The sequence below is a fragment of the Drosophila simulans genome, chromosome 3L (assembly GCF_016746395.2).
Source record: "Drosophila simulans strain w501 chromosome 3L, Prin_Dsim_3.1, whole genome shotgun sequence".
Classification (NCBI taxonomy): Eukaryota; Metazoa; Arthropoda; class Insecta; order Diptera; family Drosophilidae; genus Drosophila; species Drosophila simulans.
In genome coordinates, this window is record NC_052522.2 from 19,444,982 (window position 1) to 19,470,178 (window position 25,197).

Consider the following 25,197-nt stretch of genomic DNA (forward strand, 5'->3'; position numbering starts at 1 on the left):
GTAGCCAGGGCAACAGAATAGCCGGGTTGTGGGGTTCGCTCATTTCACGCTCCGCCAATACAAGGATGAAGCTTATGCACTTGTCGGTCTCATTGACGTAATTCTCGGTGTGGCTGTTGCATTGCATTCCATGCATTCGAGTAGACTCGACTAAGGCGAAAAACGAGTTAACATTAAGAGACGGAATGGTGGCTTGAATGGCATCTAGATATCTTGCCAAATATATCAAAACGTAAATTGGCAACACATTCATACATTTAATCTGAGAAAGTGGTGCTATGAAAGGCAATTGAAAGCAAGCTGCTAAGTAAGGCGAGTGTTTTTAAATCGCAAAATCTGTTCTGAATATTTAATACCTTGGTGCATGCACTAAGCACTAACTACCGCTACAAGTCTAAGCCTAACTATGCTCTCTCTCTGGAAAGACCAAGATGTGCATATTTATGGAAATTACTTCCACTTCGTTCATAATCCCGCCTAATCCTTCATTCTGCAGCCACCAAAACTCAAAACAATTAGCAACATTTCAAAGAAGGAGCTGCAAGTCCTTGTTTGCCAAAGGAGTCAAGTGGAACCTCTAGCTTGCTTCGAGTGCATTTGCATATATGCAAATCAAATTACAAGGATATCGAGACCTCTCAGGAAACCCACCACAGACCAACATGTGGGCTCCTCCTTTGTTGCTTCAGCTGATGAGGCAGGAGGAAGTCAGCCAAGTCATTCGCATTGATTTGGCCATGGTCACCTGGTGTCTACCATGTTCTGTCTAATTTATGCAGTGCCAACGGATTCCGAGTGTCAAATTATTTATAGTGGAATTTTTGCTACACATCCCGCGGTAAACTCTATAATTTCAATAAACCAACACAAATGTTCCCCAATTGCCAATCGCAGTTATTAACATACCGCAATCTTCTGTTAAATGATTAGGCAAATAATGTCCCTTTCTCTTAAATAAAAAGCGGGCCAGCGACTTCTTTTCTTTAGCCTTGTGGAATATTTTTTATACTTTTCCTGATACGGGCTGTGGAAATTTTTACACAACAGCTACATTCCCAATCAATTTTTTATTTGTTTCCAACACTGTTTCTTATTTTTTCGGCTTTCTGTGTATTATTTCAACAACGCGCAAAAAACTTTTCAGGCTTGACAGCAAAGAAAATTGGAAAGAAAAAATATTTGGCATGTTCCTTCTTTTCTGCTTGCCTGCCTGTCATAAATGGATGATTAAACAAAGTGACAGTAATTTTTGGAGGTGTGAACGGATATAAAATGCGCTGATCAATAAAAGTGTTGATATGATATACAAATTTAAATTGTGTACTGGGTGCGGTAATTTTTCTGTTTTTCGCAATACGAAACCGTTACAATCGTGAAAAGTTTCCAAAAATAATAAATAGTATTTCACAATAGAATGTTGCAATTATCTTATATCCCACACGATTTGGAAACAAGATTTAAGAAATAAAACAGATACCAAAATACAAAATTTCACCTAGATTGTAGAGAAGTGATCGTAACTAAAATCATTATGTTCAATCCAAAGTCTACCTATAGTTTTCGAGACCTCGACGATCGTGCGGACGGACATACGGACAACACGGACGGACATGCCTGAATAGACTGCCCCATTTATCCTAATTATAAATAGATGGAATATAATAGGGGTTGAAACCTATATTTCAACGCGTGTAGCATACCCTTTTAGGCCGCGAGCAATGGGTATAACTATTGGCCCATGACGCAGTGGCTCGCCTGATTCTTACGGAATTTTAAAGCCCAAAAATATAGCAAAATTGTATTAGATTCAGTTAGTATATTACTTCTAATTTAATTATGGGCGTCAAATTTCTTATTGACAGTTGACAGTTTTTTCGAACGAAATATAAATAAATTTTTGAGTGCCTAAGCTGTTTTCGTTCTAAGATATAGTTAAGAGTATTCACTTTTATAAAAAGAAACCCGTAGGCAGACTTATGTTATAATAATTAAAAAATTCCATGAAAATGCATAGTTTAAAAATTGAAAAGTGTAAGAATGTAGGAAATATTTTCTATACTATTTTCATGGAATTGTAGCAGAGCAAGATCTTTGCATACTCGAAAACTTTGAAAACATTCTCGCATACACTTTAAAAAAACAGACATCCCAAACAAGAACAGAAGACTCAAATTAAATTAGCAGGACGCTAAATGATCACACGGTCGCTCTAAAAGAAAACAACAGAAGTACAAAATTCACAGCCAAGAAGAAGAAAATGAAATTTTTGTTGTTAGCGAAATTCGCAAAAAGATACAATGCTGCTGTATAGACCAGGCGATACCACACGGATACAGATACAGATACAGATACAGGGACAGATACGGATACAGATACAGATACTCAGATAGAGATACGCCCATGCTTCCATATTATTTATACCCACACAAATAAAGATACAGCTAGAGATAGAGATAGATAGCGAGATAGAGCTGAAAAGGTTGGGCGACAATTTTCGCTCCAAGTTCCAGAGGCCCGCTCAGGGACGGTACTGACGATGGGGCCCCACCATCCACACATGCATGGTGTAGTTGTTGCTTCTATTTTTAGAACATTAGATGATAAGATTGCGTCGTGGCCGAACCACAAAACTTTTTGCGGTTTTAGCGCAAATGAATATACAAAAAGTGAAAAAAAAAACGAGAAGCAGAAGAACAATTGTTTGAACAGAGCTCGTTTTAAACCAGGAACTAGGGGCAAATACATGATATTAGACCAGGATCTCAACTTAAATCAACCCGTGTTATTATTTTAGATTAACTCACGTCCATTATACAAACATTGAACATAGAAATGCAATTTTTATTTAACTTGTTAACTTTCCAGTTTTCGTAGCTTTGCTGTTATGTTTTCCGCCCAATTATTAGCTTAATTTCATTTCATTTCAAAACTTTGCTGTATGCCCCGAAGTATGTACATGAAAGCTAATCGCAAGCAAATTGTTTGTTCCAGAGTTCCTGAAAACGATTCTATATTTAAGGTAAAAGTTTAGGGCTGTGTGCGAACCAGAAAAAGACTAAGCAAACGCCTTTTAAAATATTTTTTGCTAGGTTTGTTTTTCTTTTTTTTTTTGCGGATGCGACGTCGGCCGCGAGGGAAATTATGCGAATAAATACGCTTCTGAGAGTGAGAAAATTCGGCCAAAAAAACCAAACTGAATTGTTTAGCTAACGCAATTTAGGAATATTTTAATTTGGGCCAAAAAGAATTTCAGGTATATCAGCTTAAAATAATACTAATTACTGCATATCGACAAAAAACACTAAATTTAGAATTGGTATAATTTGGAAAATAACATTAATGTATTGTACGCTTCAAGGAATCTATTTAAATTAAATGGCTACTTTATACTACAACTTGTATAACGCAAATAAATATTCTCAATATTTTCTTTTAAGTTTAGTTGCACCTACATTGCGAACTTTCTAGGATAAATTGATAAAAAAAAAAAACAGAAAACACCTGTTCAATCTGAATGGTGGAAGACGACGGCATGGTTGGCTTTGAAGCCAGAAATAGGGAGTCGAACATGTTTATTACTTAATATTTTGCAAGCAAACACCATGGAAATGGGGGAAACATTTGTATTTCTGCGCAAATGTTGACACAGAACAGATACCCAAAAAAAAATACGATTCAACGTGCAAGTTGTGAGCATTCTGCGTTTCTGCCAGTTGCCAAAAATAATATGCTGTAAGGTCTCGAGGAAGCTGTCAATTACGAGACCCACCCACCACCCCCACAGGCACACAAACACACTCCTGTGCAAATAGCGAGCGCCTCCCTATAAATACACAAACTTATTAATAGAACGTTTTCAGACATCGAACATTTCAATTTCATTAGCAAACCGAGAATAATGTAAACAAACGAAACACCCAAAAAAATGCAGTACGTTCAAGATTTGATTTTTTCTCAATTTCAATTTTTTCCTTTTCCGCACCATAAAAATTTAGTTCGACCAGCAGAAAACGCAAATGAAATTGTTTAGAAAAGGCTCCCCGAAGGCTATGTATGTATGTATGTATGTATGTACGTAAAGACTAAGGGGAAAACGCCTGAAGCCACATCAGCAATTTGAGCACTCCCCCAACGACTTTTAACAGAACAACGATGGGAAAAGCCAACTTGTTGCGGTTCATTGCCGGCATTTTGGTGGCCAACTTTTATCGAACTCCCTCATTCGGAAAAGCGGGAAAATTGCGGGAAAATCTGAAGAGGAGCTTGGGTCCCAGCTGATGGGTAACCCAAGAGTTTCGGTTTCAATGCATTCGCTTTCCCACTGACACCACACACGCATCGGGGTAATTATTTAAATCGGAAATAGCTCGCATTACGAATTACCAAAAAGTATTGGTTTTTGGCAAATAAATTGAAAGCAGAACTGCCGGAGATTAAGTAAACTTTTTCAGCAGTAACGAAAAATATGAATATATTTTAAGTTCAACAGGAAATTGGTAAATTTTCTTGTAAAACTAACAAATTTCGATGTCGATTTTTTTAATCGATTTAATCGGCTGATTTCATACAACTGCTTGCAATGCATTTTCTGTGATAATTTTAAAACGAACTATTTTAGTTGTGTTTCTAATCGTATCGAAATCTATTTAATAACTATATACACATATTTACTGGTCATTTCAATTCCGCGAGATCGTTTTAATCTTTCTTGACTAAGATATGAGGCCAACTTACATGGATGCCCTTGCTCGTTTTGTCATCAGCTTTTGCCAGAGATCGCTCTTCTCTCTCTTTTCTGCCTGCTCATCCGATGTTTTCGCTTCGGATGCCTCCCACGTTGGCGGTCGGATTTACAGTTAGATAAAGTTTTTTTGTTTTTCACGATCACGGCGTTTTCCTTTCTATTCTCCTGTTTTTTTTTTCTTGTTGGATTTTTGCGCAGTGTTTATTTTTCTAATTGGCTTGCTTTTTGGTTGTTTAACGATTGTTCACTTTGTGCTTTTTGTTATTCCGGTTGCTATTTACTCGCGTTCGCTCTTCGGATGGGAAATATTGTGGTTTAATATACATTTAAATTTCGCGTGGTTTTTGTTGTTTTTGCACATGGGCAGATAGCTAGTGGGAGAGAGTGAATAACTAACTAATGTTCGTAGCGGTAAATTTCACAACAAGGCAATCGCACGCTAAAAGAGCAATCAAAAAGAAGAGAGAAATGCATTGTATTGGGTTCTGGTTCTTAAAGCGCAAAGAGCGAACAAGATTACGGCGAAGAATCTGGAAGAACAATCGAATGCCGAACTGTTCAAATTCTAAATGTTTGAGTATAATTTTCGGAATTTACAGTCAAATAAGCAAGTTAATATGGCAAGGTTCGGATGTCCAAAATTACACCGCTGTATCAGTGGAGTCGCTTATCAGGGACACGAAACAAATCTGTTATCTTTGCACTGCTCTCCCTCTCGCTGACTGGCCCGAAAAACAATTATCACAAATTCCAGTTTTCGTTATTTTTTCGATTTTTTTTCCCGTATTGTTGTAAACTTTATGGCGCTGCGGCTGCGAACACTCTTGTTAACACATTTGTCGGAATTTGTTTTTCATTCAATAATAATTATTAACACAAACCGCACTGGATTTTATTCGAAATCCTATTCGGCTTTTTTACTTTTTTTCACCTTTTTCGCACTCTTTGGGTTTTGTTTTTGCCCCAATCCAATCAGAGAAATATATATATTAAACATACATATATGTATGCATAATATCGTTTTCTGTGAGTGCGTATATGTGTGTGTGTGTGCGAGAGTGCGGTGGGGCGCACGCGGCTTTGCCGATCCGAAAAAACAACTTGGGGCGCAGGCGAATAGAATAATACTGAAAGCCCCAAACGAAAATCGGACGAGCGACATGCTCCGCATGCTCCCAGAGATGGCACTTTGGCTTTTTTCGCTAGTTCTGGCCTCTTTTCCGTGTTAAGGTAGTTTCGCTCAGTGTGGGATATCCAAAAGATATCTGATCTAAGCTATATTATCAGCACTATTTTTAGTTTTTTTGAAACTATGTTTAAATGGATTAAGAAATAAATAGCCTAATTATATTAAGCGCATGTAATTTGGAAAAACATAATCTTAATTTAAAAATTGTATGACAAACGGTATAAATATTATTTCGATCTTTTATAAATAGTACTAAAACAAATAAAGTTGACTCCCACACATTTAGCGGTTTTTGCTATCCGCCAAAGATTTCCTCCTCTCACATGCCATCACTGATTCCCGCGCTCTCGGAGATGATATGAGAACAGTAATTGACGCTGCCGCTGCGGATCAACATGTGTGTGCTGTAAGAGAGCGGGAGAGCGAAATCAGTTCTCTCGTTCTCCCGCTCGCACACATTCATGCAATGGGCATCTGCAGCGAATTCTATTTTTAAACTTAAATTAATATTGTTCTTTATTTTATCAGCAGCGGCGCGAAAATAAAGCAGGCAGCGTCGGCGTTCGTAGGCGGCTGCTGCGAGGGAGAGGCAACGGGAGCGGCGGCGGAGAGCAGAAAACAAATAAATAACACGAGAAAAACTAGACGCTGCTACTGCTAATCAGGCAGAGAAAAGATATCACTGTCTCCGTCTGTCTCCGTCCCTTTCCCACTCTATGCCGCTCTATCGGGTGTGCGAAAAGCGAAGCTCAAATGCTGTCGCAGTGCTAGTGCTCTGTCTCGCTCCGGCTCTCTCCATCTTCTTTGCCCGCTATCACCGCTTGATAAGAAATGCGTTAATCTTTATTAAGCGCTGCCGCTGCTCCTGTGTGCGTGTGTATTGTGTATTGGTGTGTATTCCGCTGGGCGCGTGCGTGTGTGCGTTTGCGGAGTATTTACATGGGAGTTTTTCAATTTCTGCTGACAATTTCCGTTGGAAACTTTTCGCCAAGGAGGTGCTAACACTAGCAAAACTGGCAAAGTCCAAACGGAAAATGTAATTTATGCAGTAAGCCGGAGAAACAGAAGCACAGAGAGTATGAGAACAGCAGGAAGAAAGAAATAGAAAAATCTGACCAAATCTACAACAACAACAGCTTGTTGGATGACTCAATATTGCAGTGGAATAAAGGCTCTTTGTATCAAGGAAAAATCCCAGATCAATATAGGAATATTTGTTTTTTCCTTGTGCCATTTATTGCATCCTCTTAGAGCATATGTATGTACATATGTATGTAGACATATTGTTCCAAGTTCCAGGAAAGTTGGTAAAAAAAAGAGTCATAATCACAGTGTTCGGGCTAAACTAATTTATCGAATAAATGAAGTCTGTATATTTGGATTTTAAGCATATTTTTGTATATTACCGAAAATAATAAAAGTATGCTGCATCATAAATACCTTTGGATTTATAATGGTCGGGATATGACTTGTCAATCTGATATGTTTTTGAAATATCTATTGCGAAATCATGAAAGCGTACGCTAAAGAAAATTGGACATTGTTTTGTTTGATGATATTCTAATAATCCATATCGTGTGAGTCATGGAAAATATAATGAAATTGATGTAACCTCATCTTTAATCCTGGCTTTAAATTGTTAACCCGACATTGATAAGAGACTAGTTAAAAGCAATTATGAAAACGTTTAACCTATTGACTAAACAAAATGAAAATGAAATTAAATTAAAGATCAACTTTTTTTTTACGTTTCCTGATGACCGTTGGTTGAATGTTTTAATTTATTTAAATAATAGCCATTTGAGCCATTCGTCTATATTGAAAACAATACACTTACACTTAAGGCAACCAAATTTGCAGTTACTATTTCCAATTGGTGACCGACCGTAAAGGTAAACAAAAGTGTAAACTGTTGCACACAGCCGAGAACAAATACACCACCGTGCACAAAAAAAAGAGCAACAGATAGCGAGAGTGATCTTATTTATCAGTCGCACTTCGCTATTTTTAAAGCATTTACGCCCAAAGCGGCAAATCACAAAAATCGGAAATAATTCCTAAGATTGTGCCAAAATAAAACCGTTTTTAAGTTTATTTATAGTCACAAGTGCAACTCTGTCGGTCAAAAATGGCAACCCTGGCGAGACAGAGCGAGCAAGTGAGAGCAAGAGCATCAGAGAGGGGGGAGAGGAGATCAGTTGTTGTGATAATGCAACGGGTGAAGAAAACAAATGCAAAAAGTTTGTGCGTGTGTGCGCGAAAGTGCGTGAGCGGCGGTCCAAACAAAAACAAAAGCGCGGAGCAAAAACGGTTTTCTTTTTGTTTCAGTTTATGTTCCTATTGTTGTAGCTTGGTTTTTTGCTGTTCCAACGACGTGACAAGTGCAAAGAGCGCCAAATTGGACATTTTTATGCATGGGCCGCCAGTGCATTGTGAAACTTTTCCGACTTTGCCTTTATTGCTGTGCATTTGTTTTATCACTGCAGCACTTTTGCCATTGCGATCGTGTGGGTGCCGCTACTTTGTGTGTGTGCGTTTGTGTCTGCGTTTTCGAAAGAGCAATTCAGAACGCAATTAACACTGACGGCGCCCATGCTGGTTATCAATTAGATCACAAATTCACTGTGTACCATTTTATTCAAAACGAATTAAGAACCGCATCATGTTGTTCTTTCCAAACGGTTATTTCGAATTTACCGCTTCTCTGGCTGCGCGATTCGTCCGCGTTTTCCGTTTTCCGTCGCGACTACCTACCCGATTTTGAATATGTGATGTAGCAGTGTGGCCAGTGCGTTGGGCCAATTCCCGTAACTCTCGTCCATCAACTTTCTGTGGTATTTTTAAGTACTGGTAGCGCGGTCACACCGCTCTGGCGCTCTCTTAATTGCTCTCTTGAATGTACATAGCGGAGACATCCACCACGCTTAGCGAGGACAACTTCATATTTTAAATATTTCTTATGTTGAATTTATTTTCTTTTCTTTGCGTGTCAGACTTAGCGTTGATATGTTATGACAGTTCAATAAAGTAGAACATAAACTATTAAATATATATTTCCATACAGGTTTGGCAATGTATTTCATACAGCTGTTTCTTGATGCCAGGGAGTCAAGACATGAACTAGTTCATTAGGCCTGAACTACTGCTCGCCATCCCTGAAGAACAAAGTTTACTCAAATCGAAAGCAATTGTTTATTAAGCTGCAAATATACTCGTGGAAAAAATCAAAACAACCATGAACAACAACAAGTGTTGAAACTATTACTAACTAGTCGCTAGTTTAAAGCAAAGTGCGTTGACATTAACCAGTTATGGAAAACCAAAAGCACTCGTGAACTAAGAAAACAGATAAAAGGTGATAAAGGTGTGTTTATCGCGCTGCTAATAATGTAGATAGTGTCTAATAGATTAATTTTCGCGGAAATCGGATCGGGAAAGCAGTGGAGCCTGGGAAAATGCCCTGTTGGAGCTCCCAAAGGCCAAGTGGCGTCACTAAAAACATCGTATGATCCGGTCGAGCCCTCTGATTGGTTGAAAGCGCTTACGCATGCTTTCCCGGTCGCGTATGTGTGTGTGCAGTGCACAGTGGTCCAAGAGCGATGTAAAAGCTTAGAAATTTTTAAAATATTCGCCTTTTTGAAATTTGCTCTAGTCTTAAAACATGAGATAGCCAATAATATCTCAAGATTTTGTATTTTGTTATTATTTAAACTACGAACTAATTTTGTTTGGCTAGTTTTATAAAACAAGTTATTACATCTGTAATTTTAAGGTCCGAAATTGGTTCACTTTAGAGTTGAGTACAATTAAAAGATTTATTTAAACTTTGTTACGTCTATTAAAAATTGTAATATAAAAACCCATTTTAATGTGTTATCAAAGTTGCAAGTGGCCACTGTGGATAATGGTTAATAAAATGAAATTATGTGATTATAAACATATATAATACAAATTTGAACACGATTGAAAATTATTATGCACGTCTACAAATGTAATCTTTGTTTTTCCCGGCACCAACATACTTGTCCCACTGTTGTTATTGCGCCGCATAGAAGTTTAATAAACAATCCTCAAATGTACAAACATACATAAATATGCACATACGTGGGCCCGCCAGTATTTAATTTCGAACCGTTTTTGTCGCTTTCATCAGCAGCATTCGCAATGGACACGACACTGATGAACTTCATAGACGCTCCGATGGACGAGTCCATGGATTTGTTCAAAGCGGAGGATGTCTTCGAACCGTTCGACGCCGACCTGCACCCGGACATGCTGGACATTATCCTCAACGACATGGACCTGGCGCCGACGCAGATGTACAACATGCTGCTGGACGAGCCTCGAACGCATCCCCAGCAGACGCAGTCCGTGGATCAGCAGCCGCAGTCCGTCGAGCAACAGCCGCACGTGAAGAGCGAGCACTCTTCGCCAGTGCACATTAAGGAGGAGCTGCAGCAGCAGCAGCAGCAACAACAGTCGCCGCTGCTCGTCTACAAGCCGGATCCCCTCATAGCCCCGAGCTACAATTGTCCCCAGCAACAGCAGACGGGCCTTTTAAAGGCTGCCCAGCCAACGGCCACCATACATCACATGGACGCCCAGCGACTGCCACCGAACGCGACGGTGTATACCCCATCTCTGGGCAGTAGCTTTGTGTACCAGTCCATGTCCCCGCCCACGTCGCCGGTGGAGTCTGCGTCCCAGAATGTGAATGTCATGCAGCCCGTTGCTGCAGCTCCTGCTCCTGCTCCTTTGGCCCAGCAGTCGTATCCGCAACCCTTCATTACGTACAACTCTAAGGCCGGAATGACCTCCGATGAAGCCATGTACTTGCTCTTGCAGCCCACGGTGGCCAGTCCAACGCCATCTCCACCTGTAGCTCCACCACCGACAAGCACAGGTAGTCGGGCTAGCAAGGTGCGAGTGGCACCACTGGCTCCTTCACCTGCCGCTATGGAAGTCCAAGGCAAGGTACCTATCAACCGGGTTCAACCCAAGGTGAAGGAAGTAAAGCGCTCGGCCCACAACGCCATCGAGCGGCGCTATCGCACCTCAATCAACGACAAGATTAACGAGCTGAAGAACTTGGTGGTGGGAGAGCAGGCCAAGCTGAACAAGTCCGCAGTACTGCGGAAATCCATAGACAAGATTCGGGATCTGCAACGCCAGAATCACGATCTGAAGGCAGAGTTGCAGCGCCTGCAGAGGGAGCTAATGGCCCGCGACGGCTCCAAGGTGAAGGATCTACTTCAGCTGGGCACACGGCCTGGTAGAGCATCCAAGAAGCGACGCGAGAGCTCGCAAACCTTTACCACGGATGCCGGACTGACGCCGCCACGCAGCGATGAATCGGATCCTTCGCTTTCGCCCATGCATTCGGACATCTCGTTGCCGCCATCACCCTATGGTGGATCCACGGCCAGCTGCAGCAGTGGCAGCAGCAGCAGCAATGAAGAACCACTGGTGGTGCCAAGCTCTATGCGCGGCATGGCCACCCACTCGCGCCTCGGACTCTGCATGTTTATGTTTGCCATCCTGGCCGTCAATCCCTTCAAGACCTTCCTCCAGCGCGGCCACTATGGCAGTAATGATGATCTTGGCGACATGAGCGGTCAAAGACGCATTCTCTCTTACGACGTGGAAGGTATTTAGCCTAGCATCCTGATTTTGTTAAATTTTACTAAAGGCTTTTCTTTGATTTAGGTGAAGGTTTTGCTGTCTGGCAGCAGAGTTCCTGGATATGGCTATTGAACTTCACGCTGATGCTTGGCTGCTTGGTGAAACTTCTGGTTTACGGTGATCCGCAGCTGGACTCACAGACGGACGCCTACTGTCAGCACAGGCAGCGGGCTGATTTCTATTTCGGCCAAGGACAGTCGGCTCAGGCCTACGCTGGTTACCTCAACTGTCTGCATATGTTTGGATTAAGTCTGCCGGCGTCACGCTTGGAGTGTTACTTGCAGACCACGTGGCAGTTTCTTCGGTTTCTCTTCCATCGCCTCTGGCTGGGTCGGGTGCTGTCGCGGCGCACTGGTGGGCTGTTTAGCAACGCCGCCAGCAGGAAACAGGCGCTGGCCTCTGCACGCGAACTGGCCCTGCTCTTCAACCGACTGAATCAATTGCAACTGACTGGAAACGGAGGCCGCGGTGATATGAACGGCATTATGATGGCACTATTCGCCAGCAACATGGCTGAAGTGGCGCACAATCTACTGACACCGCGCGAGACCATCTGCATCCACGTAATGACAGCGTTGCGAATGAAGCGCAGTGCCCCCAAGTGGTTGCAACAGCTCTTCGCCCGATACTACATGAGCCGGGCTCGTCAAGAGTGCGGTCGCACTAGGGCCACCGAGCAAACGCAGGAGCTACGTTGGGCATTCACAGCCTATGGATATCGCTACTGCGCCACGCACGTCTTCACGTACGATCTGAGCGACTCCGGCGAACAGGATGGATTCTTCACACGTCTTAGGAATCCATGTGATCCCGCTGCCCACGTTATGAAGGTAAGTTGGACAGAATTTCTAGTTTATCACACGATTCAAAACTAATTGGTTATTTTTCAATGACCCAGCAATATCGTGAGCATTTGCTGTTTAAGGCCATTCAGTGTCTGGTAGGAGCGGGCCACAAGTCGGGAGGCCTGCCCACATCTTCTGTCAGCGGAGAGGCGGAACAGTTGCAGCAACAGCAGCACAGCGGCACCATTGTCAGCAATGTTCTCAAGTACACGTCCCTGCTTAAGGACACTCTGTGGGCTGATGAGGATGAGCGGGATACAAACGTGGTGTGGTGGGCCGATGTTTTGGAGACCGCAGTGCACTGGCTCCTAGGTGAAGACACGCTGGCCGAGCAATTGTACGGCAGGATCAAGCAAATGCCCACGCAGCTGCAACAGTGCGGCGAAAACGATCATCTGCCCAAGGCGCTGCATGCAGTGCTGCGAGCTAAGATGATCTTACTAAAGTGAGTATACGTAGGACCATTAATGAAAAGAAAAAGGCTAATCATTCCACACCATTGCAGAAACAATGGCAACGCACTGGACAAAAGTCTCAAGCAATTGGTCAACATCCTCTGCGATGAGTCGAGTGTGCAGCTCCAAGAGTGCTTGACTGTTAACCGGATCACCGACGCCAAGGGCATAAAGCTGGTAAGAATGTGTGCACCCCAAACAATCAGTCATTGGCGACTGAGTGCCACCAGACTCCTCCTCCGGAGATGACACGAAGGTGCATTGTAGTCGCATTGTCTGTCCCAATTGCTTCAGGCAATACAACTTCAGTGCAAGCTCTGTGCATTTCACACACAACGCCGAATGTCTCTGGCAAAAGTCGCCAAGTTTTAGAAGCGCACTAATTAATCAATCTTTCTATCTATTCTATGCAGCTTTTCCAGTTGCTCACCTGCGATTGGCTGCTCGAAACTAGGACTGCTCTGTGGGAGCTGGAGCACATGAATATGGAGGATGATGGCTTCTACCAAGTGCCCGGTGAAGTGCTCGAGAAGTTCCAGACCGATTTGAACTCGTTGCGCAGCATTGTGGAGAATATCCCGGTATATGCCAAAATCCTTACCCTTAAATCCTTAACTTGAGCTTGTAAACTCCTGCCATTTCAGAACGCCCAATCGCGCATATATTTGTACGAGGCAGTTTGTCGCCTGATGGCTGGAGCCTCACCGTGTCCAACGCAACAGCTCTTGGACAGGAGTCTGCGATCACGCAACGCCCACTCGTCTATCTTCTGCGGCAGCAAGGATCGGCGGCACCAGAACTTCGTGGGCGGAGAGCGGGAACGGGCGTCGGCCATGTACGTGGCCTGCAAGTATCTTCCTCCGGCGCTGCTCAGCTCCCCGGGTGAACGTGCTGGCATGTTAGCCGAGGCGGCCAAGACCCTGGAGAAGGTGGGCGACAAGCGGAAGCTGAAGGAGTGCTACCAGCTGATGAAGTCGCTGGGCAACGGCATTGGCAGCGTGAAGGCTTAGGATAGTAGTGAAGTACATAACCATAAGTGGCACGAACGTGGTGTGGATTTTCAGCAAATGAATACCCGTTTGCTATTCAAAGGAATTACAAATTCCTAGGTCTTTATAGTTACGCTTTTCCTTTGTTTTCCACGCCCGGTTATGCTTAGATTGTAATTTTAAAATTATTTAATACGGACATTTTATTTGTTTATTATTTACCGTACACGTTAAACGTATTTATAACAATAAATATTTTAACAGACTTACAAGGCCTTTTATTGTTTACTGGTGCATGCACCTAATTTGTTAAATACATAATTCATGGCAAACCTATTAGTAGCGACTGCAAAGCGAGCTCTTTTTCTTAATATAAAATGAAATATTCTTCGATTCGTCGGTCATTTTACGTCCGCAGAGTTTTGTTAGTCGGGTGCATAAAAGGGTAAGTAGTATATATTACACTTAACTAAATCTACAAAAAGAGCACAATGCATATGTACAAAATAATACACACAGAAAATAATATACATTCCTTACTTATTATTTAGGCACAATTCAAGTGGAAAAATCTGTGAAATGGAGAACTTGTTGGTAGAGTCAAATTACTGGAGCACTGTGCTTAGTTTTTTTGGTAGGTTGTCCTTTTGTTCGGCGTGGATCACCTTTTGAAAAATATTGTTAGCTCAGCAATTCTTCGCGGACTCGCATGCCACTTGTATTTTGTGGGATCCGGCGTTTGATTTTCGTCTGGAAACGGTTCACCCAATGCCATTAATAATCATGAACTGGCAAGGATGGGCCAATCGTTCCGATCAAGATGTTTATGATTTCAAAATAAAAGAAGATGAGTTCGACGGGAAGGGAATCCCCTACAACGATTGGACTCTTAGGCTGACTGTCGCCATCGAGAAGTCGCACTGTGAGGTGAGTCTTAAGCTGAAGTAACACTAGTCAAAGATGGTATCGCACTTAGAGTGGGTATCCCGCTGACAGTGATGACATGTGGCTCCATCAAAACTCACTTGCAAGTGTTTATGATCCCTGAAATTATTTGTGAACTAAAGGGTTTTTGGTAAATTATAGTACATCCAATAATTGTGTATCCATTAAGTTTATACCTTTTTCCGATTATCCGGTGTCTTAATGAAGTCGAGCGTTAGCAAAAGCTTATCTTTCCGATCCGCTCGTGCATCCGCCACTTTTTCCAAAAAGAGATTTACATCCTCGGTGGGCATCTTCCAACGTGTTCCCAATCTCAGATGATTTAGCTTATAGCAATTTTTTACCAACAACATAAGTTGGCGAATTGGGTTTGCAGGTAAGTCAATGCAATCCAGGGCCAGGCACTCGAGGTCTTTCAACTGGCCCAACTGGGACACCGATTGAGCTGGCCAGTTATCACAGTCCAGAGCGTTGAGTTGGCTAATCGCCAGGATGTGATGCACTTGGTCACCTCTAACGCGGACGGATATGAGCTGTAGCTTTTGGAGGTTACTAGCGCTTTTGGACACCGACCTATAAAAGTCGTTGTCCACTTCCGCTGTCCAACGTGAGATTAGGCGCAGGGATCGAAGGCCTTTAAATTCACCCAACTCCGTGAAGTTCACATCAAAGTTTTCGAGAGTAAGGTGATCTAAGTTGGGGAACTTATCTGCCAACAGCGGGACCTGGTGAGATCTCCTGCGATTCAGTCCGAAATTAAGAAGCAGTCGCTTCACGCAAGTCATATTTTCAAACATTTGCTGGAAGGAGGCGTTGCCGAGGTTTGGGTCGATTCCATCCAAGTCCAAGGCCTCCAGTTTACTGAAGTGCCGCAATTGATCTACTGCAATAGTAATTCATATATACATTAAGTTCATAAAAGGATTCTAACCATCGACTCAAATAAAGTTGAGGGGAAATAAACTAAATTAGTTTTAGATTAAGCAATATCTTTTTTAAGTTAAAATTCAGTTAAAATATTAACCAGAGTTTAACGATAAGTGTAAAGTGAAACTATTATTATGCAGTGCTTATAGTTTTAGTACTCACGCTGTGCAGATCTGGCATCGATCAGAGTGAGATTGGTTAGACTGGGTAGCTGCAGGAGAAGCTGCATGATGTAGCCCCTGTCGCCACTCTTCGGCGGCGACTCTGTGACGGCGTGCATAAATATGATGACTGCCTGTCGCAGATTGGGGCAGTGCTGTCCCAGGAGCACCAGGAAGGGGTAGGTAAAGGGCTCATCCCAGCTACCGTGGGGCACTTCGCATCTGGACACTTCGGAACCGCACAGCTGCAGCAGGAACTTCCAGTCCGGAATAGTTTTCAGAAGGCGCACATTGATTTTTTTGTAGCGCGTTCGCAAAATGTCCGTCAGTACAACCTGGAATAGTGGATGGGCACGGCCCAGATTTAGCTGATCCTCCAGCACATTCAGATATGAAAATATCTGAAGGTAGCAGTCGTAGTTGAGATCCAGGAAACCGGGTCCCCCACTCATACTCTGCGGTTTTCCGACCAGGAAGGAGAAGGGGCAGCCTAATCCCAGTTTGTCCATTGTCCTGGGACTATGTTGCAGTTCAACAGATTTAGTCCAAGTTGATAATACGATATTTCCCGTTTTTTTGCGGCTTATCTCCTAATAAATCTGCTATCGATAACATAACGGGGCAGCTGACGATAAATTTTAAGTTGGAACACTTTCATGTTTTTGTTTTTTTTTTGAATTTAATGTAATTCATTTTATCTTTGTATGTAAGACCTTCATAGCATTTCAGGAGCAGATTCCCGAATTCGCAAGATATTTTTATCACGCCAGCATCTACTCCATTTGGAGATCTCTGCGAAATCGTTTTATGTTCGTTTACACGAAAGAGTTCGAGGAGAAAATAGGAAGTTATCTGTCCGGTTATATATTCCAAGGTAGGATAAATGCAGTGAATTGAAATAATTACACATGCTCACCATTTAAATTGCCAGATCAACCTAACATCTTGGTAATTACTTCACAATACCTGAACTCAAGCACTTTTGAAATTAAAACGAACCGATTTGTCGGTTCGCGAAATTTTAACAAAAATCCGGAGCCTGTTGAGTTCTATATACTCCAGCGTTTCGATGCCCAGGATACGGAAGCTACTTGGGAAACCCAGAGTGCAATGTCCAGCAAGATGCGAAACCTCAAGGGGCGCGAGGTAGTCATTGGCATCTTCGACTACAAGCCTTTTATGCTATTGGATTATGTGAGTTTTAATTAGTTGTATACTGCCAGAATATATCGTAGTAATACCAGTTCTATGAGTTAGGAAAAGACGCCATTATATTATGATCGTTTTAAGAACACGACGGAAGTAACCATTGATGGAACAGATATTCAACTAATGCTAATTTTCTGCCAGTTGTACAACTGCACCATTCAGGTGGACACATGTAGGTAATTGATTACATTCAATTAGGGCTTATTGTCAAGGCAATCCACAGCTGAACCATACGACTGGGGAGACATCTACTTGAATGCCTCGGGGTATGGTCTGGTTGGAATGATCCTCGATAGACGAAACGATTACGGAGTAGGTGGCATGTATTTGTGGTAATACTCTTGATTAATTAATCGCAAATTTTGAAAAGTAAACCATTTCATTGCTTTCTAGGTACGAGGCGTACGAGTATATGGACATGACTCATTTTCTGGGACGATCTGGAGTCACCTGTCTGGTGCCCGCTCCGAACCGTTTAATCAGCTGGACCCTCCTGCTCCGACCATTCCAGTTTGTCCTCTGGATGTGCGTGATGCTCTGCCTTCTGCTTGAGAGCTTGGCTCTTGGTATAACCCGTCGCTGGGAACACTCCTCGGTTTCGGCAGGCAATTCCTGGATAAGTAGTCTGCGCTTCGGTTGCATCAGTACTCTGAAACTTTTCGTAAATCAGAGCACTAATTATGTGACCAGCTCTTATGCTCTAAGAACCGTCCTGGTGGCCAGCTACATGATCGACATTATATTGACCACTGTGTACAGTGGCGGTCTGGCGGCCATCCTCACTTTGCCCACTCTGGAGGAAGCGGCGGACTCTCGCCAACGTCTGTTCGACCATAAGCTCATTTGGGCGGGGACTTCACAGGCCTGGATTACAACCATTGATGAGCGATCGGCCGACGTAAGCCCTACAAAATTAAGTTCATTAGTAAACTTTTGAAGATTCCTATGTATGCAGCCAGTTCTTCTTGGTTTGATGGAGCATTACCGAGTGTACGATCCCAATTTAATATCCGCCTTCTCGCACACGGAGCAAATGGGATTTGTCGTCGAGCGCCTGCAGTTTGGACATTTGGGCAACACCGAGCTAATAGGAAACGATGCCCTAAAGCGGCTGAAGCTTATGGTAGATGATATTTACTTTGCATTTACGGTGGCGTTTGTGCCGCGACTGTGGCCGCACTTAAATGCCTACAACGACTTCATTCTGGCTTGGCATTCCTCGGGCTTTGACAAATTCTGGGAATGGAAGATCGCCGCTGAATACATGAATGCGCACCGCCAAAATCGCATCGTGGCATCTGAGAAAACGAACCTAGACATAGGACCTGTTAAATTAGGCATTGATAATTTTATTGGCTTAATCCTGCTTTGGTGCTTTGGCATGATTTGTAGCCTTCTGACATTTGTCGGAGAACTCTGGAGGGGACAGAAGTAGCTTAATTGTTTTTATTTTCTATATACATAAACTATAACAAAACTAAAAAGAATGAATGAAGTATATTTATATATTCATCATCGAGAGCCAACAAAATTCTCTTCATTTATTGCTTTATAAGCTTTTTTAGCCCAAAATTTAGGCCTGGGAGTAATAAGATTTTTAATAGTGTAGTTGAGTCTAACTCAAATGGAGCACCTGATCGGTAACTCGAGTAATTAAAGGATCCAGCTCGTGGTCCCCCAACTCCTGGTCCCACAGATCGTACAGAGTATCCGTGGCTAGCTTGACAGAGTTGTTCACGGCGGTTGTGTTGAATGTTCGAAGGGAAAGGAAGATGACTGCATCCTCCACCAGAGGGCTGTAGGTATCGCAGATTGTGTGCAGGGCTCGGGCTCCATTCGGCGCAATCTGTAATAAGATGGCTTTCAGAATATTGCAGAACGAAAGAATTCAGGGTAATCACTTCATTGAGGTTCACTATTAAAAAGACCTTTCCATCGTTGATTTTTGATTTGAATTGTTCAATCGCCAAACCGTATTCCTTCATGTGCTCCTTATTCATGTGAATCAGTTTTCGAGGACCACCTGCTCAAATGGCGAGCGTATAGTGGTTTACATTAAAGATTTTATATGAATATGGCGCTTTTCTTACCAAAGCACATTGAAGCCTCAACGGCAATTTCATCGATCAGTTTCTCCAGCTTGGGATCCTGATGCAGGAACAAAAATACACTGGGGTGCTTGTCCCTTTTGTTAATCAGCCCCTCGATCCCCTTTTGCAGGGCTCTCCACACTTTTTCCTGCTGCTGGGGATACTTTGGCCTGAGATCCTTAAAGCCACACTGTTTCTCCTCTATAATGCTGGATCCATACCCGTAGACAACCATTAAACCAAATAGAACACCGGCAAGTGCTAGTTTAATACCGATGCTGTTGTGAGGTTCATTGATGGAACGGTGATGTTCCTGCCTTGAACTCGGCCTGGAAGTTGAAATACTGCGTCTTCTGGACTGATCGGTGGGTTTGGGAGTACCGGGTTCGTCATGGGATTCACTTTCTTCCAGTTCGTCGGCCGAAGATGTCCCCTCCTCGTAGCTTTGTGCCGGCTGCTTGTTGTACGAGTGCTCCTGGTCCACATCGTCCTTCGACTGGGAAAGAGCCCCCGGTTCGTTACTATGCAGTGGTCGTCTCGCCAGATTACTCATTGTTATTACAATTAGAACTTAATTCAATTGAAAAGTAATTCAGTAAGAAAAGTAAGCTGGGAAGCTTACAGCAATATATCGAAATCCAAAAACTGTATCGATTGTTCCTATAAAAAATGCCAGAGGAATAAAAATATATCGCAAAACATCGAAACATTTTCAACATTGTAGAATCCAAATTGATTATAAATTTGTAGGAAATATGAAAGAATCAAATTATCAAATAATTTATTGCGATATATCCCAGACTTTGCGATACGACCTTAAAGATTAAATACAATATGTACAGAGTATGTATATTAGCTTAAATAAAGTCCTACTTAATCCTGATTAACTAATCTACTCCGCCGTTGGAACCGTATTCAGTGTGAGGCGTCGTAGCCTGCCCAATACGAAGATTTCGTCTATAGCTTTTTTAGCGTAGAATTTTTGGTCCTCGCTGAGTTTGCGGTACTCAAGGGACCAGGTCTGTGCATAAACATTGGACTCCTCGACCCCCCTTGCGTCGAGTGGTAGCGCGATCTCGGGAATGTCCGTAATACGGGCTGAAGCTGCATTGGAATCCCCGCCGCTGACCGCTTCCGCCACAAAGGCAGCAACATCGGCAGGAGAGGGTTTTGTTTCTAACTCATCAGACGTGGATTGCTGGTCATCCTGTTCCTCATGATGCTCCTGGTCCGTCTCCTCCTTTCTGTCGGTGGATTCGCCCTTAGAATTGTAGCAGTAAAATGCCTGTTTCTTTAGATACTGCAGGTGACAGCGGTGGCGCCTCAAGTTCGTTGTGGATTTGTGGGTGAAGGACATAATACTCTTGCAGCCGATGCAGAACAGTACGTGTTCCAGAAAGCTGCCATCGTCCTTCTTGATCTTGCGATACACCCGCCACACAGTGCTCCGTGTGCTTTTGTCATTAACAGCCAATTGGTAGACGCCGGTTTCAATTTTCTCGTGAATATCATCAAATTTTAGCGGCATTCTGAATTATTTTCCTATTTTGTTTTGTTTTGTTCAACTAGTCTTTATCATCCACATCGATTGTCCAGAATCTTGTTAATCGATTGTTCCTCCCATGTGGCAACGCCGATTAGAGGCACATTGCGCCGGCAATTTTACATATATCATTTTGTTTTTATTATTTTTTAAAGTGTTTTCTTGTTTTCCTACCTGGTTTAAATGGCGGCATTGTGCTTAGACTTTCTCGGCTTCCAGGTGGGGCTTGGAATATGGGTGTTTGGGTTAGTTGCCGGCATACTAAATGGCTTTAAGTTTCCAAACAGGAGGCACTGAAGAAGATGCGAGATGTGGACGACAAGATTATATATGCACTGAATGCCCTCCCAACGGAGTCGTTTAAGGGTCAGGTTAACAGCGAAAGCACCTGTCGCGATCTGTACGCGAAGCTCCAGGAGTCACACTTGGCCAGGGTAAATCCTGATTAAGTACAACACACGGGGATCTTGACAGATAGCTTCTCCTTGCAGCAAGAAAGCATACGCAGTTGCATAACAATATCGGCCAGTAATCTGAAGAAGCTAAGGGAAAAGCGGGAGACCCAGCCGGATGATGTGGATACGGATAACCAGTTTAGGGCAGAGCAGCGCAAGGTAACCACCGGAATACCTAAGTCTAACCCTTTACTGATGCCTATGTTCCTTTCCAGCTGCGGGTTCTCCAGGCCGAGCTCAATGTCGAGGACATCATTAAGGAGCGTTCCTACAAGACCTTCAATGAGCGATGCCGGTCCTATTTTCATGCTGGCCAATAGGTGGAATAAATGCAATGACTAGTTTTAGGTGGATTTATTAGCAGAAGTCTCATGGAACTGCCAAGCCAGAAGGCATTTACATGCACTCCGTTGTATTACAAGTTGTTTACAACAAGTACATAAATATAACAGTCTAAAAACTTTATTCGTCGTGGGGCAGGTTGTAGGTAGCATAAACCGATCCGACAGGTACGCATTTTAGGTTGGCCAAGGCTTCCAGGACGCGATGTGTGGCATCTTTTAGATCGTTGTACTCGTGCAGCAGTTCAATGATCTTCTTTTTCTGGTCCTCTGACGTTTTCTTGGCCTTATTGGCCGTTTTGCGCGACTTTTTCTTATTTTCTTTCATATTTAAATTAAATGCAATTGGATTGGAATTACTGCTATCGGTTGATATCGCTATCGATAGCGCGTCAGCTGTGTGCATTGCATTCTGATAGTCCGGCATCCCCGTTCCTCACAACGTGTAAAGTCTCCCGTCTCTTTGCATGATTAAAACGAAAAAAGGATTCTTCCGGAACAGGTAAATTGTGTTCTATTTACGTAGCTGAAGACGCCTCTTCTAACCAGGAGTTGTGGTGGCTTAACGAAGGGCGTAACCGGGGAATAGCTCATGCTGACCTAAGCCCGCACCTATACGCACAAACGCAAAGCAGCCGTGTGTGCACATATATACATACACGTACAATGAAATGTGAAAGTGTTGTGATTGTGCATTTTGCCAGGAAAACTGAATAGTTCATTAAATGTGAACGCATTATATGTAAATTATTGGTCAGACAACGTAATCTTTATGTTTCCGGAAATGTAAAATTAGTCAAGAGCAGGCGCTAAGCGAATGTTCAGTGGTTACAGGGCGTAATAATCCTGGTGGGAGTGGATGAGAACATTGGGGAACACCTAGTGATGATTATAAACCTTCAAATCAACTATTTCGCATTCCACGACGACCTCTGCCTATATTTTCTAGATTATTCGCATTTTCGTTTAGCATTAGATCACACTATAGCCGAAAAAAAGTCACTCACTTTTCATCTGAAACCTGGCTACGACTTAAATTATTCTGTTCTCAAACAAATATTTTTTAACTATTTAAAGCTTTTAAATTGCCAAGACGACGAAATGTCTGCCAGCCACAAACAGCTTTATAAAAATGCCGCCTTGGATTCCACAGAGATGCGACGTCGTCGCGAGGAGGTGGGCATCCAGTTGCGGAAGAACAAACGCGAACAGCAGCTCTTTAAGCGACGCAATGTGGTTCTTGAGCCAGCTACATCCTCAACATCAGCCGAAGTGGAGAGCAACACCGATAACGAACAGCAGGTATAGTTTGATCAAGTTTGGCCTGAAAGCATAGTTTTAACTATTTCTCCATTCCATTGCAGGCTGCCGACATGCACATGGCTGACAGCAGCACTGGAGGTCAAAACGAGGCAGCTGCTGGAAGTGGGGCACAGCCATCCGTAATCAACGAGGAAATGATTCAAATGCTCTTCAGTGGACGTGAAGCCGAACAGCTTGAGGCGACTCAAAAGTTCCGCAAACTGCTGTCCCGCGATCCCAATCCTCCCATTGAGGAAGTCATCCAAAAGGGGATAGTGCCCCAGTTTGTTACCTTTTTGCGAAATAGCTCGAATGCAACGCTGCAGTTCGAGGCCGCCTGGACGCTAACAAACATCGCATCGGGCACCTCGCAGCAGACCAAGGTGGTTATCGAGGCCGGGGCAGTGCCCATCTTTATTGATTTGCTCTCCAGTCCCCACGATGATGTCCAGGAACAGGCTGTGTGGGCCCTAGGCAACATAGCCGGTGACTCACCCATATGCCGAGACCATTTGCTCAGCTACGGCGTTCTTATGCCTCTCCTGCAGTAAGTTATAAATAAATATATTGATAAGATTGCGCCAAAGAAGGTGTGACTTCTTGCAGTGTATTGAGCAACTCGGATCGCATTACCATGATACGGAATGCGGTGTGGACACTTTCGAACTTGTGCCGCGGCAAAAGCCCTCCCGCAGACTTTGCCAAAATTGTCCATGGTCTGCCAATACTGGCACGGTTGCTGGAGTACACTGATGCGGATGTACTAAGCGATACTTGCTGGGCCATAGGCTACCTGTCAGATGGACCCAACGATAAAATCCAGGCTGTAATTGATTCGGGCGTTTGCCGTCGCCTGGTTGAGCTGCTATTGTAAGTAGTCCTGCTGCGCCATTACAAATTGCAATTACAATTATTATTTATTGACATATCCTGGCAGACATCCCCAGCAGAACGTGAGCACAGCCGCTCTGAGGGCCGTGGGAAATATTGTGACCGGCGACGATCAGCAGACCCAGGTGATATTGGGGTACAACGCTTTGCCCTGCATTAGCCACCTGCTGCATTCGACGGCGGAAACAATCAAGAAGGAGTCGTGCTGGACGATCTCAAATATTGCAGCCGGCAATCGTGAGCAGATCCAGGCCTTAATCAATGCCAACATATTCCCGCAGCTGATGGTTATCATGCAGACGGCTGAATTTAAGACTCGCAAAGAGGCCGCGTGGGCCATTACCAACGCAACCAGCAGCGGAACGTACGAACAGATACACTACCTGGTGCAGGTTGGCTGTGTGCCGCCCATGTGCGATTTTCTCACCGTCGTCGACTCGGACATCGTCCAGGTGGCGTTAAATGCACTTGAAAACATTTTGAAGGCAGGTGAAAAGTTCCAGACGCGACCAAATCCCTATGCTATTACCATCGAGGAATGCGGAGGTAATGCAATTTATTTTTACTTTCAAATTTCCATTTGAAAATCGATTCCGTTAATATTATATAGGTCTGGACAAGATCGAGTATCTGCAGGCGCATGAAAACCGCGACATCTACCACAAATCTTTTTACATTATCGAACAGTACTTCGGCAACGAAGAGGAGGATAGCCGCGTGGCACCCGTGGCGGGCACGCAACAGTTTGAGTTCGATCCGGACAACGTGCCCAGTACCGGATTTAACTTTTAGCACGCTACCGGACAGGACATCGTTAACAATATTCAAATACGAATCCCTCTGAAGTCCTGAACACACAGCAGCATATACAACAGGAAGCGAAGCCCTGCCGCCGGGATTTAAATGAAGGCGGCCGGAGCACGGACATGAAACACAGGCCGCAGGAGAAGGCGTCTGCCTTGCCCAAGTGCAGTCACTACTAGCATTTAAGGAAAGTTGGTCGTTCGGTCGGCTTGTATCTTTGTTACACACACTCACCTGCTTATTGTATCTGCGTTTAATTTTATAATTTTCGAAGTGGTCCAGGACCAGGCATGACCTTACTCAAAGCTTTCTCCAGCTGGCGAGATTGCTTCCATCTAGTTCGTATGTATTAATTTAATATGTTATACAGAACCCATTGTATATGTTTTTGATTTCCTCAAATTGAGTCTGTACATATTTTCCATTAAGCCCGAGTACGATGAAATCCTCACATGGTGTTGTTATACATTCTGACAAAACAAACTATCTTTACGATAATGATAACGATTAATTGAAAAGTTCTTATTTGATTTTGTTATGCGATTCGCCGAATGTAAATTTGTTTAAATTATAAAGCATTGTAGTTTAATTTAGAGGACATCAATAAAGAACAACTAGACCACAG

At 43.2% G+C, this 25,197-nt stretch overlaps 9 protein-coding genes across 17 annotated transcripts in view; 4 read left to right on the plus strand and 5 right to left on the minus strand.

Moving 5' to 3' along the window:
* LOC6738730 (receptor-type guanylate cyclase Gyc76C) overlaps positions 1–8,758 on the minus strand; it is a 38,220-nt gene extending 29,462 nt beyond the window's left edge. Inside the window, exons 1-2 of one of the 5 annotated variants that reach the window (XM_039293204.2) lie at positions 8,688–8,758; positions 4,735–5,036 (exon numbers count right to left, since the gene is read on the minus strand). The gene's annotated coding sequence lies outside the window, so the exon portion shown is untranslated. Of the gene's footprint in view, positions 1–4,734; positions 5,037–5,625; positions 5,645–5,675; positions 5,935–8,563 lie in introns of those variants that run through there. The other 4 variants (XM_016169227.3, XM_016169228.3, XM_016169226.3 and 1 more) reach the window with 4 other exon arrangements.
* Positions 8,759–9,043: 285 nt separating this feature from the next.
* LOC6738733 (sterol regulatory element-binding protein 1) lies at positions 9,044–14,169 on the plus strand. Of its 4 annotated transcripts, none has more exons than XM_016171732.3 (7): positions 9,044–9,288; positions 10,087–11,580; positions 11,640–12,445; positions 12,514–12,905; positions 12,966–13,092; positions 13,329–13,496; positions 13,560–14,169. In XM_016171732.3, the coding sequence occupies exons 2-7, from the start codon at positions 10,098–10,100 to the stop codon at positions 13,923–13,925; spliced, it is 3,342 nt and encodes a 1,113-aa protein (XP_016032547.1). In that variant the 5' UTR covers positions 9,044–9,288; positions 10,087–10,097; the 3' UTR covers positions 13,926–14,169. The 4 variants fall into 4 exon arrangements, with proteins under 4 accessions (XP_016032547.1, XP_016032545.1, XP_016032546.1 ...); XM_016171730.3 differs by having other exon boundaries at positions 9,045–9,297; XM_016171731.3 differs by having other exon boundaries at positions 9,045–9,297; positions 10,090–11,580.
* Positions 14,170–14,285: 116 nt separating this feature from the next.
* LOC6738736 lies at positions 14,286–18,914 on the plus strand. The gene is made up of 8 exons (XM_016171734.3): positions 14,286–14,538; positions 14,590–14,831; positions 16,649–16,811; positions 16,869–17,131; positions 17,195–17,318; positions 17,370–17,478; positions 17,540–18,044; positions 18,102–18,914. Exons 1-8 carry the CDS (start codon positions 14,484–14,486, stop codon positions 18,579–18,581), a joined length of 1,941 nt encoding a protein of 646 aa, XP_016032549.1. The 5' UTR covers positions 14,286–14,483; the 3' UTR covers positions 18,582–18,914.
* Positions 14,594–16,549, minus strand: LOC6738735. Its single transcript, XM_002085499.4, has 3 exons — positions 15,939–16,549; positions 15,026–15,732; positions 14,594–14,965 (listed from the first exon to the last, which is right to left on the minus strand). The coding sequence occupies exons 1-3, from the start codon at positions 16,444–16,446 to the stop codon at positions 14,855–14,857; spliced, it is 1,326 nt and encodes a 441-aa protein (XP_002085535.1). The 5' UTR covers positions 16,447–16,549; the 3' UTR covers positions 14,594–14,854.
* Positions 18,625–19,908, minus strand: LOC6738737. The gene is made up of 3 exons (XM_039293209.2): positions 19,237–19,908; positions 19,048–19,169; positions 18,625–18,992 (listed from the first exon to the last, which is right to left on the minus strand). The coding sequence occupies exons 1-3, from the start codon at positions 19,787–19,789 to the stop codon at positions 18,762–18,764; spliced, it is 906 nt and encodes a 301-aa protein (XP_039149143.1). The 5' UTR covers positions 19,790–19,908; the 3' UTR covers positions 18,625–18,761.
* Positions 19,909–20,000: 92 nt separating this feature from the next.
* Positions 20,001–20,764, minus strand: LOC6738738. The gene has a single exon (XM_002085502.4). The coding sequence runs from the start codon at positions 20,762–20,764 to the stop codon at positions 20,129–20,131; it is 636 nt and encodes a 211-aa protein (XP_002085538.1). The 3' UTR covers positions 20,001–20,128.
* A 96-nt stretch (positions 20,765–20,860) lies between these two features.
* Positions 20,861–21,699, plus strand: LOC6738739 (protein MIX23). 2 transcript variants are annotated; one of them, XM_002085503.4, is made up of 4 exons: positions 20,861–20,998; positions 21,067–21,213; positions 21,271–21,393; positions 21,450–21,699. In XM_002085503.4, exons 1-4 carry the CDS (start codon positions 20,963–20,965, stop codon positions 21,552–21,554), a joined length of 411 nt encoding a protein of 136 aa, XP_002085539.1. In that variant the 5' UTR covers positions 20,861–20,962; the 3' UTR covers positions 21,555–21,699. The 2 variants fall into 2 exon arrangements, with proteins under 2 accessions (XP_002085539.1, XP_039149145.1); XM_039293211.1 differs by having other exon boundaries at positions 21,271–21,699.
* On the minus strand, positions 21,574–22,002 carry LOC27206208. The gene has a single exon (XM_016169224.3). It carries the CDS (start codon positions 22,000–22,002, stop codon positions 21,697–21,699), a length of 306 nt encoding a protein of 101 aa, XP_016032554.1. The 3' UTR covers positions 21,574–21,696.
* On the plus strand, positions 21,962–25,196 carry LOC6738741 (importin subunit alpha-7). The gene is made up of 6 exons (XM_002085505.3): positions 21,962–22,077; positions 22,653–22,877; positions 22,940–23,424; positions 23,484–23,747; positions 23,815–24,314; positions 24,379–25,196. The coding sequence occupies exons 2-6, from the start codon at positions 22,677–22,679 to the stop codon at positions 24,558–24,560; spliced, it is 1,632 nt and encodes a 543-aa protein (XP_002085541.3). The 5' UTR covers positions 21,962–22,077; positions 22,653–22,676; the 3' UTR covers positions 24,561–25,196.
* The last annotated feature ends 1 nt before the right edge of the window (position 25,197 follows it).

Coding starts and splice junctions, on each gene's coding strand:
- LOC6738739 (XM_039293211.1), top strand. CDS start 20,963: ATGGCGGCATTGTGCTTAGACTTTCTCGGCTTCCAG. Junction 20,999..21,066: donor TAGACTTTCTCGGCTTCCAG/GTGGGGCTTGGA, acceptor GTTTCCAAACAG/GAGGCACTGAAGAAGATGCG. Junction 21,214..21,270: donor AGGAGTCACACTTGGCCAGG/GTAAATCCTGAT, acceptor TTCTCCTTGCAG/CAAGAAAGCATACGCAGTTG.
- LOC6738741 (XM_002085505.3), top strand. CDS start 22,677: ATGTCTGCCAGCCACAAACAGCTTTATAAAAATGCCGCCTTGGATTCC. Junction 22,878..22,939: donor ACACCGATAACGAACAGCAG/GTATAGTTTGAT, acceptor ATTCCATTGCAG/GCTGCCGACATGCACATGGC. Junction 23,425..23,483: donor GTTCTTATGCCTCTCCTGCA/GTAAGTTATAAA, acceptor GACTTCTTGCAG/TGTATTGAGCAACTCGGATC.
- LOC6738733 (XM_016171732.3), top strand. CDS start 10,098: ATGGACACGACACTGATGAACTTCATAGACGCTCCGATGGACGAGTCC. Junction 12,906..12,965: donor GCTAAGATGATCTTACTAAA/GTGAGTATACGT, acceptor ACACCATTGCAG/AAACAATGGCAACGCACTGG. Junction 13,093..13,328: donor ACGCCAAGGGCATAAAGCTG/GTAAGAATGTGT, acceptor TATTCTATGCAG/CTTTTCCAGTTGCTCACCTG.
- LOC6738736 (XM_016171734.3), top strand. CDS start 14,484: ATGGAGAACTTGTTGGTAGAGTCAAATTACTGGAGCACTGTGCTTAGT. Junction 17,479..17,539: donor GTAGGTGGCATGTATTTGTG/GTAATACTCTTG, acceptor ATTGCTTTCTAG/GTACGAGGCGTACGAGTATA. Junction 18,045..18,101: donor TTGATGAGCGATCGGCCGAC/GTAAGCCCTACA, acceptor CTATGTATGCAG/CCAGTTCTTCTTGGTTTGAT.
- LOC6738738 (XM_002085502.4), bottom strand. CDS start 20,764: ATGCCGCTAAAATTTGATGATATTCACGAGAAAATTGAAACCGGCGTC.
- LOC6738737 (XM_039293209.2), bottom strand. CDS start 19,789: ATGAGTAATCTGGCGAGACGACCACTGCATAGTAACGAACCGGGGGCT. Junction 19,170..19,236: donor TGAGGCTTCAATGTGCTTTG/GTAAGAAAAGCG, acceptor CCATTTGAGCAG/GTGGTCCTCGAAAACTGATT. Junction 18,993..19,047: donor TAATAGTGAACCTCAATGAA/GTGATTACCCTG, acceptor ATCTTATTACAG/ATTGCGCCGAATGGAGCCCG.
- LOC27206208 (XM_016169224.3), bottom strand. CDS start 22,002: ATGCCGGACTATCAGAATGCAATGCACACAGCTGACGCGCTATCGATA.
- LOC6738735 (XM_002085499.4), bottom strand. CDS start 16,446: ATGGACAAACTGGGATTAGGCTGCCCCTTCTCCTTCCTGGTCGGAAAA. Junction 15,733..15,938: donor CGATGCCAGATCTGCACAGC/GTGAGTACTAAA, acceptor TTACTATTGCAG/TAGATCAATTGCGGCACTTC. Junction 14,966..15,025: donor CACCGGATAATCGGAAAAAG/GTATAAACTTAA, acceptor AAAACCCTTTAG/TTCACAAATAATTTCAGGGA.